Source organism: Labrus bergylta, chromosome 6 (genome assembly GCF_963930695.1).
Source record: "Labrus bergylta chromosome 6, fLabBer1.1, whole genome shotgun sequence".
NCBI classification, from domain to species: domain Eukaryota; kingdom Metazoa; phylum Chordata; class Actinopteri; order Labriformes; family Labridae; genus Labrus; species Labrus bergylta.
The window spans coordinates 4,796,923-4,814,144 of record NC_089200.1 but is presented as its reverse complement, the minus strand read 5'-3'; the positions used below and the strand labels follow the sequence as shown (position 1 = coordinate 4,814,144).

At 40.7% G+C, this 17,222-nt stretch overlaps 1 protein-coding gene across 1 annotated transcript in view; it reads left to right on the top strand.

The window, feature by feature from the left end:
• Positions 1 to 17,222, top strand: part of raver2 (ribonucleoprotein, PTB-binding 2) — a 98,180-nt gene that overhangs the window by 9,968 nt on the left and 70,990 nt on the right. Inside the window, exon 2 of the mRNA XM_065955601.1 lies at positions 14,087 to 14,153. Coding sequence (XP_065811673.1) covers positions 14,087 to 14,153 — 67 coding nt within the window. The remainder of the gene's footprint in view (positions 1 to 14,086; positions 14,154 to 17,222) is intronic.

Sequence of the window (17,222 nt, the reverse complement as noted above, 5' to 3'; positions counted from 1 at the left end):
TCTCCCTCATGTCAGTGGTTTCTTCATTGATCACTTTCAGAAGTTTGATTCTACCAACAGGAAACAGTGGATTCTGTCAGGATCAAAAGATACATAAAAAAGGGAAAGAATGTCACAACTGTAAGCCTAGATGGAATATGAACAGAAAACTATTTGACCCAAAATGCTTGACATAAGTCCAATCGCCCGTCAAACAGGCCTTTGTCACTTTTTGTTGATGTTGAATGCAGTATGGAGGATGTAGTGATAGTTTGGAATATATTTAAAATTCGATACAAATTTGGACAATTTAAATCAATGAGACAAAACATCATGAAATGTGAAATACATTTTGAAGTTGGTGCCTTCTTGGCCGAGAAAAGGCAGAAAGTGTCTTTTTGGCCCATGTGGATGAAAGACACCAAATCCCAGAATGCATAGCACCGCAGGCCACTCCCACTAAGATCAGGTTTACAGACATATTTACTACAACACTTAAGGCCGTTTCCTCAACTGATTCCGAGATTTCTTCCAGAAGGAATTGGTAGAAAACAGACTCCATGTCTGTGTCCATAGTCAAACAGTGAGAGCACCGACACCACCAGTCCGCCCCAGCTCGACCCGGCCCGGGCTCCTCGTCCTCACCGCCGCTGTCGGCAGCAGCCGTCTCGCCGCTATATTTAGATTTCTTCGCCATTATCAGCTTTCTCCATAGAGCCTGTTAGCATAGCTTCCAAGCAATATGGCGGACGTTAAGTTTGGATTCTGGGATTGAGTTCCCACCCACTGATCTGTGATTGATCTGTAGCTTCAGTTGTCGAAAATATGAGGAACTAGCATTGTAGTTTCACACCGCTAACCGCAACAGCGGTGTGATGCAAAATGACGATATTTGTGTCACTGGAAGCTCCTTTACAGACTTACAAATACAAAGATTTCCCATCTCAGGGGAAAATGAGGGCGGGATGCACGACCATTCAAAAATACTACCAGGTTTCTAATGATACAAAGATTAATGCAAATGGGTGAAGTATCCCTTTAACTACAGTACATTAATTTCTGGTCTTGAACCCGTTGGGAGCAAGTTGTTATGATCCAACTTTTCCAATGAATAGGAGAGCATTTTTCTCGCGTATCACACGTCATCTCGCAAATGTCCCTGTGTGAACACAGACCAAACTTGACGTAATTATGCAACGATGTTACAAATTTGGTCCGTGATTCGGACCAGAGAAAAGAAACTATAGGTGTGAAAACGCCCTTAAAAGCTTAAATGCCAGAAACATTAGCGGCACCTGTTTATTCAAAGACATCTTCCTTGTTAGGGCTATAAGTGTATCGACAAATCCTTTGTCTATTTTTCATTGTTTAAATACTTTTTAATAATAAAAACATGGATTATTCCAATCCAGGGGAGCTTTAAACATGAAGGCTCTGAATGTGTATGACTGCAGGAACAAAAAGAAGAGCGCTGTGTGGAGTGTCTCAGTTAATAATAAGATGAGAAAAGTTTTAAATCTCTCTTGAGGTGAGACCGTTGGTGAAGCTGACCTAAACACTCAGTTGATTTGTGAAGCTTCTTGTGATGGACATAAGCGAGTAATGGAACCAAAATGTTCAGTAATGCTGCATGTGGAAAGACATTCATCTTTCCCCATGAAGCCTGTTGATATGCATTATGCTTTCAGTGATGCCTCGGTGTAGGAGTACAAATGACTACAAGAGGCCATTTAGCTTTTATGCCTGAGAGCTACTCTGCCAGTTTCCACATATCTCTGCAGTGTATTGCAGTTTTCAGACTTTTAATACAAAGTCACACTGCTGGAAAAGTGCTGTAACAGTTCAAGAAGTAGGTGATTATAGAAATAAACTTTTTGTTCATCACATGTATAGTTATCATTGTTTTATCATCTTTGTTTACCTGAAAGTTTCGATCGATCCAGACTGCATTTAAAAAACAAACAGAATTACATTTTGACCCTGGGTCTGTACCACTCTGTTGTTATGTGAGGAGTGACTTCCTGCTCGGTTTGAGAAAATAACCTCCAATCTGAGTCCTGTGGCTTCAGGGCCAGAGCTAAGCAGAGCCGGGTGGGTGTTGATGTGGGGGAGGGAGGACGGGTCACACCATCTCACAGCAGAGTCGGTCCTGTCTCAGGGCGAGCCACCTGCTTACCCTGGGACCCCTGCTTGTGTCCTTTCTAAAATCAGATTAACCGCCCTTACGATGGAACACATGAGAATGGATGAACAAAAACAAATGGAGAAAAAAAAAAAAGCTTTCATTTTCTAAAGCCAGTATCCCTCACAGCAGGAAGTGACAGGAAAAACGATTTCCCCCTGTGAAATCCAAAGAAAGCTCCTTTTCCCCTCAATAAAGGCTTAATAGGTGATTTCAATTCCTCTAATGGGTGTCTTGGTGATAATTGTGAATATTATTGTACTATTGAGGAGTTATTAGGGCATGATGGGAGTTCTATTTTGAGAGGTTTTGATTGAGTTCACAACGATAATGTTTTTTTTTTTTGTCATTAAAGCTTCTACCCACACTTTCCCAATATTTCCTTTCTAATTTCTACAATTCTACAATTCACTTAGCAGACGCTTTTATCCAAAGCGACGTACATCAGAGAGTAAGTACAACACAAGCAAGGATCTAGAAAAAAGGGAACAATGTCAGTAAGAGCAAACGATCAGCTTTGAGTCTGATTGGACACACAGGTGCTGACAGGAAGTGACCAGAGGCAAAGCACAACATTGAGGGCAGTTCTTGAGAGCTCTAATCAGTATAGAAACCATCTTATAAGTCGTCATTATCAAACAAAAACCATCGTCATTACCATCATCATCATCAATAATATGGAGACCATCATCATTAAGTTAGTAGGTATTCATGATAATTTAGGATTTTCTTCCTCCTGTTTAGCGTTGTGTATATATTGTAATGATATGTACTACTTTGTCCTCCAACATTGACTCAAATGGAAAGCTCCTCACAGCAGCTTTAGATAAACAGTTAGTGTGTGTACTTTGCTGTACTTGGGAGAAAACCCCCCAAAAATCGACTTTACATTAAGCTAGGGCCAAGCGCCATTAGAAAGCACAATGGATCCGGAGTCATTTATTTGATGTTTGTAATTTATTTCAAGGATAGCCCCTTGAGATGCATCATCTCATTTCGAGGGGGTCCTTACAAAACATCAATTTAATCATTATAATACAAAATCAAAATGAAAGGTAAATCCAAAACATAATACCAAACATTTAAACACAGAGACACCCCCCCCCCCCCACTCCACACACACACACACACACACACACACACACACACACACACACACACACACACACACACACACACACTCACAATCACTCACACTTAATGCTCCCCCAAGACTAGCCACCCAACAACCGGTCAATATTACACAATCAGAAAAAATTTGAAGAAAAAAAAAGAAAGAAAAGAAAACCTCTACAATAACATACATGTAAAGGTAGAGGTAGAGCTGTGTACACTCAAGCATGCATATGCACCATATAAATGCATATACATGTATATATGCATACACATTATACAGTACATACACACATAGTGTAGGCAACATCAAGGCACAAGGCACAGCACAGTACATACATCTAGATATGAGGTACACGAGCGCAAGCAAGAGGAGAGCAAGTCCAGAAAGACTTAGTCCAACAAAGAAAGTCATTTATTTGATATGAAAGAGACACTCTTAGTTCTGAATTTCAAGTAGGCAGGGCGCGCGCCGTCTGGCAGAGCAAAAGAATTGTGTAAATCAGTTTAACTTCTTGTGATGAAAGATACAACAGAAAACTCAAAGTACTTTTTCTCGATTCTCTGATTTTTTTTAAATTTTCAAAATCCAAAACAGAAAACGCTGCGCATGGACTATGTGGAAATTTTCAGTTACTGTGAATCTTTGCTGTGGAAATGTAAACTAAGGCTGTTCCTTTGCAACCGAAAAAAATGCAAAAGTTATGTTTTAACTTGTGGTCGAAAGAATATTAACAGCGGATTTTTAAATGGATTAAAAACGGTATCTAAAGCCCTTTATATAAATATGATTTTAAATGCATTACTTTGAACAATTTCCATACAATGATACAGTGAGAGAGAGAGAGTGCTCTGCAGAGATTTCTTCAGGTTTCGCCTGTGTGTTTATGTACAACCCAGATTAAATGTCAGCAGACAGGTCACGGCGCACCTTGTGACCATGTGCCTGAGACAGCTGTGGTTGATGACGGGTTTGAATCCCTGCCTCTGCTGCTTAAAGAAGGAAAGTAAAAGTTATAGACACATGCATTTAGACCTAGAATAGAGACGAGAGATGGAGAGTGCCATGCAGTCTGTGTTTTTATATTCTCAGCCCCTTGGTAGGCGTATCTAAGCATGAAAATGGAACTGGAGAAACCATTGCTTTTGTCCAGACATAAGAGGAAAAGACAAAGAAAAAAGCAGGATACAGTCGAGAGGAAGAGGGGAGAGGAGTTCGCTGGGATTCCCAAGGACAGTAGGAGAGGAAGAGAAGCTGAAAGAAAGAGAAACAGAAGTGGAGAGGATTCAAAACAAACTTGTTAAATTGGAGGAATTCGACCAGTACCGGTGCCAGTGCAGAGAGAGGGTGTTAAACTGGCAACCAGGGTGTGAAGACTGTTGAGAAAGTGTTTGAGATGGAAGAGAGAAAAGAGTGAAGGACGAAGGGAAAGCGAGAGATGTCTGGATTCACTCTCAATGTGCGAGTGTGCAAGTTTTCTAAGAAGCTCTCCACCACAGGATCTGTGTGTGTGTGTGTGTTTGTGTGTTAGGCTGCCACCTGTCACCCACACACACACACACACACACACACACACACACACACACACACACACACACACACACACTCACACACACACCAAACCTTGGCTCAGGCTGAATATGGAAAGCGTTGTGTGTTTTTTGGATCTATTAGAGATGCATTGTTTTATTTTCTGATGAACATAAAACAAATTGTTAAACACTTCATTATGACTGATTGCAGCTGTTCTGTTGTGGATCTTCATTTGATTCATCATATTACACTGAGTGATTAAAAACATACACACATTCATTGTAAGAAATATTTTCTGTGTCCTATACGGACCGCCCTCCCAAAAATAAAGCTGTTAGAGTTAATCAACCTGTAGCGGCTGTCGTGATAAAATCAAAGAAAAGGAGGAAGTGATGAGACATAAGTGGTGTGTACACAGCTCAACAAAGTGCAGGAGCTCTTCAGTCGTTGCATTGGTAATAGCTTTACATCATAACCTGAGTGTTGTGGAGGTTTCCTGCAGACCCGGCCCTCTGTCTCTGTGTGATCTCTGAAGCGTTACCTCTCGTATCAGTGGGTCAAGGACACAGTCGCTGCTGCTAAGGAGGCCGTGCAGGGTGTGATTTCCCTCTAATCCCCCACTTCCTCCATCCAAATCTCTCTCTTAGACACGCAGAAGTGCACACACACACACACACACACACACACACACACACACACACACACACACACACACACACACACACACACACACACACACACACACACACACACACACACACACACACACACACACACAGTGGAAATGATATCTCAGTGATTTGCTTTCTCCCAGTTTGTGTGTTTGTGTTTGTGTTTGTGTGTGTGTGTGTGTGTGTGTGTGTGTGTGTGTGTGTGTGTGTGTGTGTGTGTGTGTGTGTGTGTGTGTGTGTGTGTGTGTGTGTGTGTGTGTGTGTGTGTGTGTGTGTGTGTGTGTGTGTGTGTGTGCGTGCGTGCGTGTGTGAAATGAACAAACAGGTGTCAGAGTAAACCCGTCTCTTTTTTGCTTGTTGAGGGGAGAAATGTTGCTCTGCGTTGTTTTCCTCGTCTCTCATCTACATCCCCTTTATACACTCATCAGTGTATCACTCCAGAAAGACTCCCCGAGTGCATCAAGAGAAATTACAAACACAGAAGCCGGCAAACAGTGCCAGCTTACAGATGGAAGGGTCAAAGAAACTTGTCTGAAAGGCAATTTGCAGTCCGTTTCTTTTTCTGTATTTGCTGTAGATTGACAGGAGAAGGTGTGAGTTAAAGAACATTTGCTGCAAACAACCTGCAGGATGTTTGCCGTTGCATATGAATTACAGCCCTCTTAACACTCTTTTCTCACACTGTTTTTTTTTCTATGGACTCACCTCTTGGGACATTTGAGGTATGCTAATCTGTGGCTAAAGATTCAGTCTCTTATTTTCAAAGGCATTATACTGTAGCAGGGTAGATTCTAAACACATGCCGATGGTTTGACTGCTGTCTTCAGCACTGAGTACTTTTGTTATAGGATGCAAAGAGTTATCGACTTTCAGGAACATTTGCTTCTAATCCTCCAAAAAAAAAAAGAGATGTGCGTTAAAGATTTACGACTAAATTACACAATTTTTTCTTTACACAAATTTAAATTAGGCAAGACAAAAATGATTGAATAATAACATGACTGTGAATATATGTGAACTTAAAATGACACAGATGCTGCTCTGAGATATTTGCTTACCATTCCTTCCAAAAGAAATGGTGATTCATTTTTTCCATATCCCCCACTCACAGCTTTTTCTATGATCGTTTAAATTATTCTTTAATAATCACTCTCCATATTTGTATTGCAATGGTGAGAAATGGAAGTTAATATTGCATATTTTCCTCATATGGTGTGAGACGAATAAGACATTATTTTTTTTACCTCTGAGGGGAAATGTATGAAGGGAGCTCCAGCAACCAGTCCTGATTTCAGTACATAGTTTGTTCTGGGATTTGAACCATCAAGTTCCAACCACCAAGTCCCTGCAGACGGAGCTACTGCCATCCCCAAACAAGTCGGCCCTTGTTGTTAGAAAACAAGCACAGCTCTTCACCTGAACGAGGACGACTCAGCGTAAGTTGGATGTGTGTGCTGTCAGCTTGTATACAGCAGTGAGTAGAAGCAGAAGCTTGGAATTAAATAATCCCCCTCCCATTGGGAGATCACCAGTTGGTTCACGGACAACTGTTTCAAATTTCACAGTTTGGCGTTTTGACTGTTAACATTTTGGTTTGTTGGATCCAGAAGTGTTCACCACTTCTTGATTCTGTTTTGGTAGCACCTTGTCCATTAAAGATAGCCACTCCCTGAAACATTTCCTGAGGCAATTATAGACAAAAAGAAAGCTCTTGCTGTGCTAAAGGAGACTTTATTTTTCATTCTTGTTTTACAAGAAACACAGAACAAGTGAGGACTAGGGCAAGACAGTAAGATCAAATACAAGAATGTAAAAGGCACAGGTACAGTACATAATGGATGGTACATTCTAATGAAAAAAGATATATTTAGGAGTCTTTATCTTTGTATAAATCCCATTTTCTCCAATATTCTTCTTCCTTCTCCCTTTGAAGTCACAGGACAAAAGTCATTTTTTCCATAAAACTACTTGAGGTTGGCAGTTTAGACCATTATATTGTTTGGAAAATACTGAATGAACGAATATATCATCAGAGAGGGGGGGTCTTCCTCCCATCTCAGTCAATAGTTACACTCATACACTCATTTTTTGCACAGTTTACATTTTCTATTTGCACTCAAATTGCCTTATTTTTTGTATATTTTGTATATTTGTATATATTATTATTATTATTATTACTTTATTTGGCTATGTTTAATTTTAATATTTTATTGTTGGCATTCATTGTGGGCGGCAAAGAAAGAATTTCATTGTACAGGGAAACATGTTTCCTACTGTGCACATGACAATAAACATTTTGAATGTTGAATCTAGTTTGCAGCAGTGGTAAGAAAGTAATGGAGCTTATAGGGCAACTCTTCTGATATGTGCACAGATGTGAGGCTGATGATCGGGTGATTTTGGGCGGAGCTTGGGGATTCATGTTCCTTCATGAAGCTACACCATGTAGTCACATCATGCTGCTATCACATTCCTTATGGAACCCATCCTCTCAGGGCACTTTAATATTTCACAAAGTGTGCCTATGTGTGTGCATCACAGAAATGTGCCCCTGGGCTTGAGGCTGGTGCAGGGGTACTGACTGGACTTGCTGGAAATGTCAGAGTCTTAAAGCGTTTCAAACACACTGAAAGAACTGAGTAGTAAAGGATGAGATTAAAAAAACAGCTTTACTGAGAGGAATATACTGCAAAGCAACCTTGAATAGGCGACACTGTGGCATCTTTTCTTCCAGTTAATGTCCAAGTATTACCCAGGTTCTCTGTTTAATCCAAGTGGTTATAAGAGGCAATTTATAATTGAAGATAAGGGTGTTATAATTAGCAATAACTGGCTTTAGTTGAGAGATGAATGTTTGCTCTGTCTGTGAATTCAAAGCTCTCTCTTTTCTCCTGTTTTTTCGAAATACTTGCGATCACACTTTGCTATAATGGCAGCGTTAATTAGAAAGCTATTGAAAAAGCGTCGAGGGATTCTCAATAAAAGTTGAAGTGGAACATCGTAGAACAGCGTGATGGGATGTATTGAGAGACAAGAAAAAAAATCATTAAGAATATGGAAGGTAAAAGGAAAAGCAGTGTGAAACAAACTGGAATAAAAACTAAAGTCCAGCATGGAGTGCTCAACTGGTTAATAGTGTGGTGGAGAAGAGAGAGAGGGGCGGGGCTTTTCTGACGCCTAAAAATAGTCTTTAAATGTGTTGTAATGGGCCAGTGCTCTGAGAAATAAAACTTTCAGCTAGATTTGGAGCACAGGGACGAGTGATGAAAGGAAACCAGAGAGAATGACCCGTGTCTGAAATCACCAAGTACACTGCAGGGTCAGTGAATGCATCATGTCTGGTACAGCAGTGACATCATCTCATCTTTTAATAAGTGAAAAAAGGGGTAATCATAGGCCATTTGTGCAGTCTTAACTATTACAATGATTGAATTCTTCATTCCAATTCACCTGCTTTCTTATGAAAGCTTCTGTTTATGTGAGAAGTCTAGTTAATGCAAGAGCAACATGCATTGTCTTTGGGGAAAAAAGACATGACACTGTAAACACAAAATGCATTTTGAAAATCAAAGCATGTAAGCTGTTGAAAGAGAAGGATAAATAACTATCAAAAACTAAGGAGAGCTTTGGTTGGCAACAACACAACAGTTGAAATACTTAAATCCTCACATTAGAACAAGCATGCTTTGATCTCAATCCTGCTTCATTAGTGTGTTTGTTGTTAAGTTGTTCACAGCCCTGTAGAAAGGCAGAAGTGTCTGTAGGCTTTATAGGAGACAGAAAAATCTTCAAACTTAAATATTATTACAAAATCATTTTAGCACTCCTGAAAATGTTTAGAAAATTCCAGGTGGACTACCCCTGAAATCTTCCAGACTGACAGGAGGAGCGGGTTGGGGGTGAGAGGGGGTCTCAGGAGGCAAGGTATGAAGTTAAAGGGATCCTTCACCCGTTGAAACATGAATCTGTGTTGACATTGGGTCATATATGTAGAAATGTGAAAGACATTTTGAAGTTGGTGCCTTCTTGGCCGAGAAAAGGCAAAAAGTGTCTTTTTGGCTCATGTGGATGAAAGACACCAAATCCCAGAATGCACAGCACCGCAGGCCACTCCCACTAAAGTCCTCTATTTCAGAATCAGAAATACTTTATTAATCTCAGAGGGAAATTCGATTGTTACGGTTTCTCCAAAACATACAGTATAGCAGTAGAAATGTAGAAATAAAAACATTTACAGACATATTTACTTCAACACATAAAGACGTTTCCTCAACTGATTCAGAGATTTCTTCCAGAATTGATCTTGGAAATTCCTGGCAGAAAACAGACTCTATGTCTGTGTCCATATGCAAACAGTGAGAGCACCGACACTACCAGTCCGCCCCAGCTCGAGCCGGCCCGGGCGCCTCGTCCTCACCGCCGCCGACAGGCAGGCCTTATGTCTCGGCTACTGAGCTGGCAGCGGCCGGTTGAATTTCACTATTTCCTGCTGTGTTCTCACATCGGCTCACTCAGCTTCTTCCGGAAAATTGAATAGGAGGCTGGAAGTAAAAATTGTGGCTGTTTGCATTCACACATGCAGCTCCTCCTGAAATGTCAGGAAGTTTTCAGGAGTTTTATCCAAGTGTAAAGGCACTATTGCAGTTATTTGCCTTGAATATATATATATATATATATATATATATATATTCAAGGCAAATGAAAATAAACCCTGAAAAACAAACCGGTTGAATTGTTGAACTAATTTCATGAAAGCAGCACAATATTCTGAGTCACCTTGCATATAATGTAACATCATCAAGGATTTGTTTTCTCCGTAGCTTCCCCCCCCCCTTGCTGGGACCTCTCGTCATTGATTTTGAGGTTAGCATACACCGAGTGGTTATTAAGATTTTCATTTGACCACCAGTTATAATTTGGAGGAAAAAAAAAATCTCAGTTTTTGAAAACTGGGACTGAAAGTGTTTTCTGTTTTCTGTCTCTCTCCTGGAACTGTCAAATCTGCTTTCACTTCAGTGTAAAAGGTGATTATTCTATACAATACACCCTTACTTTGTTTCTTTGGATGACAGGATGATGAATGCAAACAGGATGGAATGATAAAAGCACAGGATTCAGAGTACATTAGCAAACAAAAGAGAACAGACACCTCCTCCCAAATGCCATCAGCACTCAAAAAGAGCGATTGGCATTTTGGAGGAAGTCTTTTTTTCCCTCTCCTTTGTTCACATTTGAAGCCCATTTATTCTATTTAAAATCTATTAAGGGTGCTATTGAATTTATTAGGGAACATCTGAAAACAGTCAATGAATGTAGACAGCTACATAATGAGGGAAAGTGAAGAAGAAGAGGAGGCAGGGGGGAGGGGTCTCTACATCGTGCATTAATGATGGTGAATAAACTGTGTATGAGGATAAAACAGTCTCAAAGTCCTGCCCTGATGTGCATCATATTGCTATTACATCTCGTCTCTGGTGGCACTCAACACTAATTGCTTTATGCTGCAGTGACCTTGATTGATCCATGATTGCCACAGGGTTACAGACGATGTGGTTTGTTTTGTTTCGTTGCTCGCTGTTCAGCTGTCCACCTACACCGTGTTCCGCTTTCGACCTGGAACTGTTGGAAAGGTTTTGACTGTGACTGAGATTTGGCTACCCGGAGGTTCTTTAGGCTATGTGTGAACGCAAACAGACACATTTTTCACGCAGTCTTTACCCAGAGTTTCTCCTCCAGACCTCTAGTATTTTATCTGCAGAAAATCAGAGTGAGCTGATGTCTGAACGCTGCAGCATATACTCCAGAGATTTCAACTTGAACCAATAGAAAGAGAATGACGTTTATATACAGTGACAGTCTAAAGTGTCTGCACGCGACCTCTACGATCTCCGTGCTCTAATTAAACGTCTGCATTCTGTTTTCTGTTGGTCAGTTTGTTGTTCTCCTCTCTTTTGTGGATGTTATCATTCCATTGGATTACACATAGCATTGATATAAAGACAAATATTCTCATTATAACGTCGTGTAGCGGACTCTGTTGCTTCATCCGCTACTTCCGCGTTGTTTATTTACGTCACGTCTTACCTCAAGAAATCCCCCGCCCCTCCTCCCCTCTGACAGGGAAAGCCCCCCTGCTGTGAGGAGCATATGTGAACAACTAGGTCGGGAGAATCTCCAGAGAAGTCCTCCTGTAAATATCTAGATATTATCCAGAGTGCACGTGAAAACGGTTACAGTGACCTGACCCTGACCCCTCCCCCCCATCTGACAGGGATAGTCTCCAGCTGTAGTTGCATAATGATAATAAGAGCAGTCCTCCTGAAATGATCGAGAGATTTGCACATGTAAAAAAGAGCTTTATACCAGGAATGGCGACAGTAACCCATCAGGAAGGAGTTTCACTACAGAGATAATATAAATCATTACTTAAGTTTAATGGACTTAACTTTAAACAGACATATTTCCCTGATGTGCTGAAGTGTGAGTGAAGTGTGTGTGTGTGTGTGTGTGTGTGTGTGTGTGTGTGTGTGTGTGTGTGTGTGTGTGTGTGTGTGTGTGTGTGTGTGTGTGTGTGTGTGTGTGTGTGTGTGTGTGTGTGTGTGTGTGTGTGTGTGTGTGTGTGTGTGTGTGTGTGTGTGTTTTTGTCCCTCCTGTAGATTTGAGTGCAGTGTGGTGGGCGGCTGCTTTTATAAACCTGACAGGACAAAGAAAGCTTTTCATGTTAAAAACATAATTACCTGCTGGAGGTAAATTACTGCCATCAGAGGAAGCTTCCCATCAAAAAGTTATTTTTAAGATGACTCAAAAATAAAGTTTCTTAAAGCGTCATGCGCCAATAATCATCCGGGTTAATGGACCGTCGGTTAATGGACCAAAATTCTTCATCCTGTTTTCAAATCGGTGACTGTGAAAACACTCAGTGTCTTATTGAATGTGTTTGTTTATTAAATATCTACCTGCAGTTAGATTATAAGATCATCAGTTTTTGTTTTCTTTCTCCTTTGACTCTTCTTCTCGTTCTTTTAATTTCATTTTATTCTTTCATTTTATATAACTCATTTGTTTGTTTGCCTTTCCTAAAGATGTTAAATATCGTAGAGAAAGGGAAGAAAACCTCGATGGAGGGAAACATTTTATGTATTTATGTAACACAGATCCAAGCTACTTTAAACAAACTGTAAATCATGTTTCTGTATTGTAAAGTGTTGTTTTTAGTATTTCCACATCACTGGGGGGGACACAACCTTTTTGACACCGCACCACTTAAATTTTAAATATTGTCATCTTGAATATAAAATATGTGTACTGTATATGTGTACATGATGACAAGATTATCATAAGAGACTGAATATGCAAGTGAAGCCTAAATACAAATAGAAATGAAACATTGGAGTAAAAGATCGGATCAGACAGCTGCAGCTCAGCAACACCAAGATAGTAGAACACATTACCAGACCTCACAGCGCTACACTGGCTTCCTGTGAGTATCTTTGTGTTTAAAGAACTGAAATGTTTTGGGCCAAAATATCAGACATATCAGATCTCCCAGTCCGTTTTGACTCAACAAGCTACCTGTGATCAGCTCAGTTTGTTAGCCCTTTAAAAAAACACTTAATTTGTCTTAATTTATTTACTATTCTATGCAATCTTTTTTTTTTTAACATCTGTTTTGGGGCTTTTTTTGCCTTTACTGGGTCAGACAGGACAGTTGATAGAGGTGGAAATCAGGGAGAGAGCGAGAGAGTGAGCGATGACATGCCAGAAAGGAGCCACAGGCCAGAATCGAACCTGGGCCGCCCCCGCTTCAAGGACAAACAGCCTCTGTACATGAGGCGCCCCCATGGCTGTCTCCATTTTCACTCTAAATATATAATTTTCTCTTTGTTTAACCATTGAAGTCAATATTAAAATGCATTATGAGTAATAACACAAAACAAGTACATGACAGAAAGTTCACTTAAATTTGCCAGTATGCAAGAGCAGTGACGTCTGGACATTTGGATTCATCGTGTATAAGAATAAATAATAATAAAAGTGATTGATTGAACAAACAATAGAGAAGTCGATGAAGCTTTTAAGTGGATTTTAAGACTTTTGAACAGTTGTGTTATGATGATTGTTGCCTGTCAAATAAGAACACACTGCACAAAAAGTTGTTAAATATGCAGCAAGATAACTGTGGAAGCAAATGTGCAGCATTTCTCATCTAACAGACCTGTACACACTGAATCACGCTGCAGACCCACTGCACCAGCTTTGGTCTGAGTTTGAACTTGACTTCAGGCTGCTGCAGGTACAGAAAGCCCAGGATGAGAAGGACTGCAGGAGGCATCACTTCCTGTGCACCACGCAGCGTTCAGCTCTGATTAAACAAGAGGAAGTTGGCTTTCTGCACTTTACTGAAACTGCTGCTTACATGTAATCATGCGATGCTTTAATTGTGTGTTTTAGTGATGACTTTCAATGACTTTTGTTCACGCTATTATGCGCTCTCAAGTATGGTTGTTGATGTCTCTTTTATGATATCACGCGTTGCTGCAAGACAAATTCCCAGAGGGGCAAAAACATGTTTCACTGATGTTTCTTTTCTCTTTGACTTTTCCACAGGAAGTCCATGAAATCCTGAAAGAATATGAACTCAAGTACTGCTTTGTGGACCGGAACAAAGGCACAGGTAAACCTCACACTTAACCTCACACACTCACTAACACACATGTACTTGTACTCCTATCCTTGTGGGGACCCTTACTGAATGTATTCCATAAACACCATAACTAAATGACTTAACTCCAAAGCTTATGTGCTCATCTCTAACCACAAAATCCCAGGTCTAACCCCCTTTGAATGGACGACAATCCAAACTGTCCTCGGTCCTTAACAAGTCCTCACAAAGATAGATGAACAAGAGTATATGTATACACACTGTACACACACACTTCCAGCTTTTCTCAAATTCACTTGTGAATGAATGAATGTACAGCCATGCTCTATCTGTCATCACTGACTTGTATTAATAGTTAAATGGAAAGTTGTGCAGTGCTGATACTGACAGTGTGGATGGAGTGACACATGAGGCATGACTGACACATGACAAAGTGTAAAACACTGTCAAAGGTCAGGGGTCAGGCTTGCACATGGGCTGATACTTGTAACCTGTAACTCTAGAGACCAGGGTCTGCTTGTTTATTTATTTATTTAGCACAGTGATGGTATCTATGTGACCTCTACATGTTGGTTTAGGATACTAAGATGGCAGGTTAGCAGTAAATAACAAGTTGTCTCTTAGTTGACTCAAATAAAGGATTGTTGTTATAATATCAAAAAGCTTTATTTAAATGCCATTTTTTTAGGTAATTTAACCCAAAGGAATTTTAATACAACAGACATGCATGTGGAGTTTCCCTTTTATCTGATTAGTGGGACTAAGGATTCAGTTGTTTTAATTTTGTGATGTAGACAGTGTTACCATGCCAACGCCAAAAGGACTTGAGAATTTTTGCCAAACTGTGAATTTTGAATGGACCACCACTGCTCTTCCTCTCACTCGAGGCAACTTTAGGTTAAAGATATGACAATTATTGATCATTAAAATATTGTCCTGATCTCGATATTAAAATCTGTTTTTAGAGTTTTCAACCAGCTGACGTGTTCATAACTTTAAAAACACATTTAAATGAGTTTGCAAACACATATATTCCATATTAACAACTACCTTAAGTTTTTGATTTTAATGTTTTTGGGCAAGTTTTGAACTCAGTTTTAATTCTTAGCCTAATATTTATCATATATATATATATTGTTATATATCATTATGTGTCCGATTTGAAACAGTTTTTCTAAATCTGACTCACCTTCTGACCACAGATCGTTCTTTTAAGACTGGACTTACAAAACACACACACTCACGCACACACACACTCACACACAGAGCCATGTTCCCCCCTCTTGCCCCTTGAGTGTGGACCTTTCCAGGGAAATCTAACAGAGCCTATATTTAGTGCGAGCAGCCCGCCAAGCACCTGAAACATAACGCTTTGAGAAGGTGGACGTGGGGGTGGACGTGGGGGGGGGGGGGGGGGGGGGGGGGGGGCGGGGGGGGGGGGGGGGGGGGTGTAAACAGCTGAGATATCAAAGCACCAGTCTTACCAAAAGGTTAATGGAGTTTTAGAGCTAAAGAGATCCCTGATGAAACACGGTGCGAGCCCTCTTTGGACCTGCCAGCCCCCGGTACTGCAGCTAATTAGGGCCGCTGCGGTGGCGTTTGGTGTTGGGCTCTGACGTACCGAGGGTGGGTGGAGTGAGCTGATAATACAGCGTCAAGAACATCAGAGAAGTACAATTTTTTTCCTGACAAACCCACAGTGATCATAGAAACGGTGCAATGTTTCTTTTCGTCTAATTCCCCCCATGTTTCCCCTCCTTTTTTAGAATGCTCTTCATCCCTCAGTCGCTGTTGTTCCTTTTCTCCTCCTAACCCATCATCATCAAACTCTGTCAGCTCAAAACACTTTTATCCTCCTTACACTTTTACAGTTTCTCCATTACACTTAACTTCAGTCGAGTACCAAGTCCTTCTTTCACACTTGAGAGCATGAGATGGTAAGGTCAGGGAGTCTCAATATTATTTTTTACATAAAGATAGAGAAAAGTTTAAAGTTTAAGTTCCATGCTCTCGTCAAAGAGGTCTGTTCAAAGCCTCAGGTGAAAACCGTCCGTAGCACATTTGTTACTGTAGGATGCTTCGTCCAATACAAGGAGAGAATGGGGGAATTTTAAAATGTTACAATTTCATTCAGCAGATGCTTTTGTACATCAAAAGATGAGGATCTTTACAGCAGGGAGCAACGTGAAGAAGTGGGAGTGGATTGTGATGCATTTTGAGCAAGTGGTGAGCAAAGGCAAACTGAGTCCAGACCACCTGAAGGGGCGGGTATGCAAACTGTCAGAGACGAGTTAGCAAAGAAAACAGAGAGCAAAGAAAACTGCATTCTCTTTTTTCACTTTTGCCTCAAATAGCACAAAAGGTTTTATAATCTGTGTAGTCCAGAATCCACTGGAGCTAGTTTGTGTTGGCAGTTTTTGACCTCATGTAAGGGGGTCATTAAGTTCAACTTAATTTATTAAGTTGAACTTAATGACTCTTGTTTATTAACTCTCTCAGTGCGACACAGTTGTTTATGTTGCCAGAAGCTGTGTGTGTGTGTGTGTGTGTGTGTGTGTGTGTGTGTGTGTGTGTGTGTGTGTGTGTGTGTGTGTGTGTGTGTGTGTGTGTGTGTGTGTGTGTGTGTGTGTGTGTGTGTGTGGTGGGAGATCCCCAACTGCTTCTGTCCGAGGTGTGAAAGATTGTTTTCAAGCCTCTGCAGATTTTCACTTTGTGCATGTGTGTGCTGAAGGATTGAATATTCAGCCTTGATCCTGTAACCCCTCCTGACTTGTCACCTCTTCACTTTCCCCCAAACGCAGACCCCTCTACCATCTTTGTGTCTGAATGTGTGTGTGTGTGTGTGTGTGTGCTTGAGTGGCAGGGCGGTCAGCTTGAACTTGCCAGCCGTTGGATCAGTTTTCATGGCAGCTGGATAACATCAACCCGACCAAGTGTTTACAGTCTGACTCACTCTCTCCTTCCTCTCTCCCCCCCGTCTCCTTTTCTCCTCCACCTTTTCGTCCTCGCCAATCTTACAGCTTTAAAAAAAAAAAACACAATACAGCAGTTGATTTACTGACAGCACCCTGCGACTTGGTT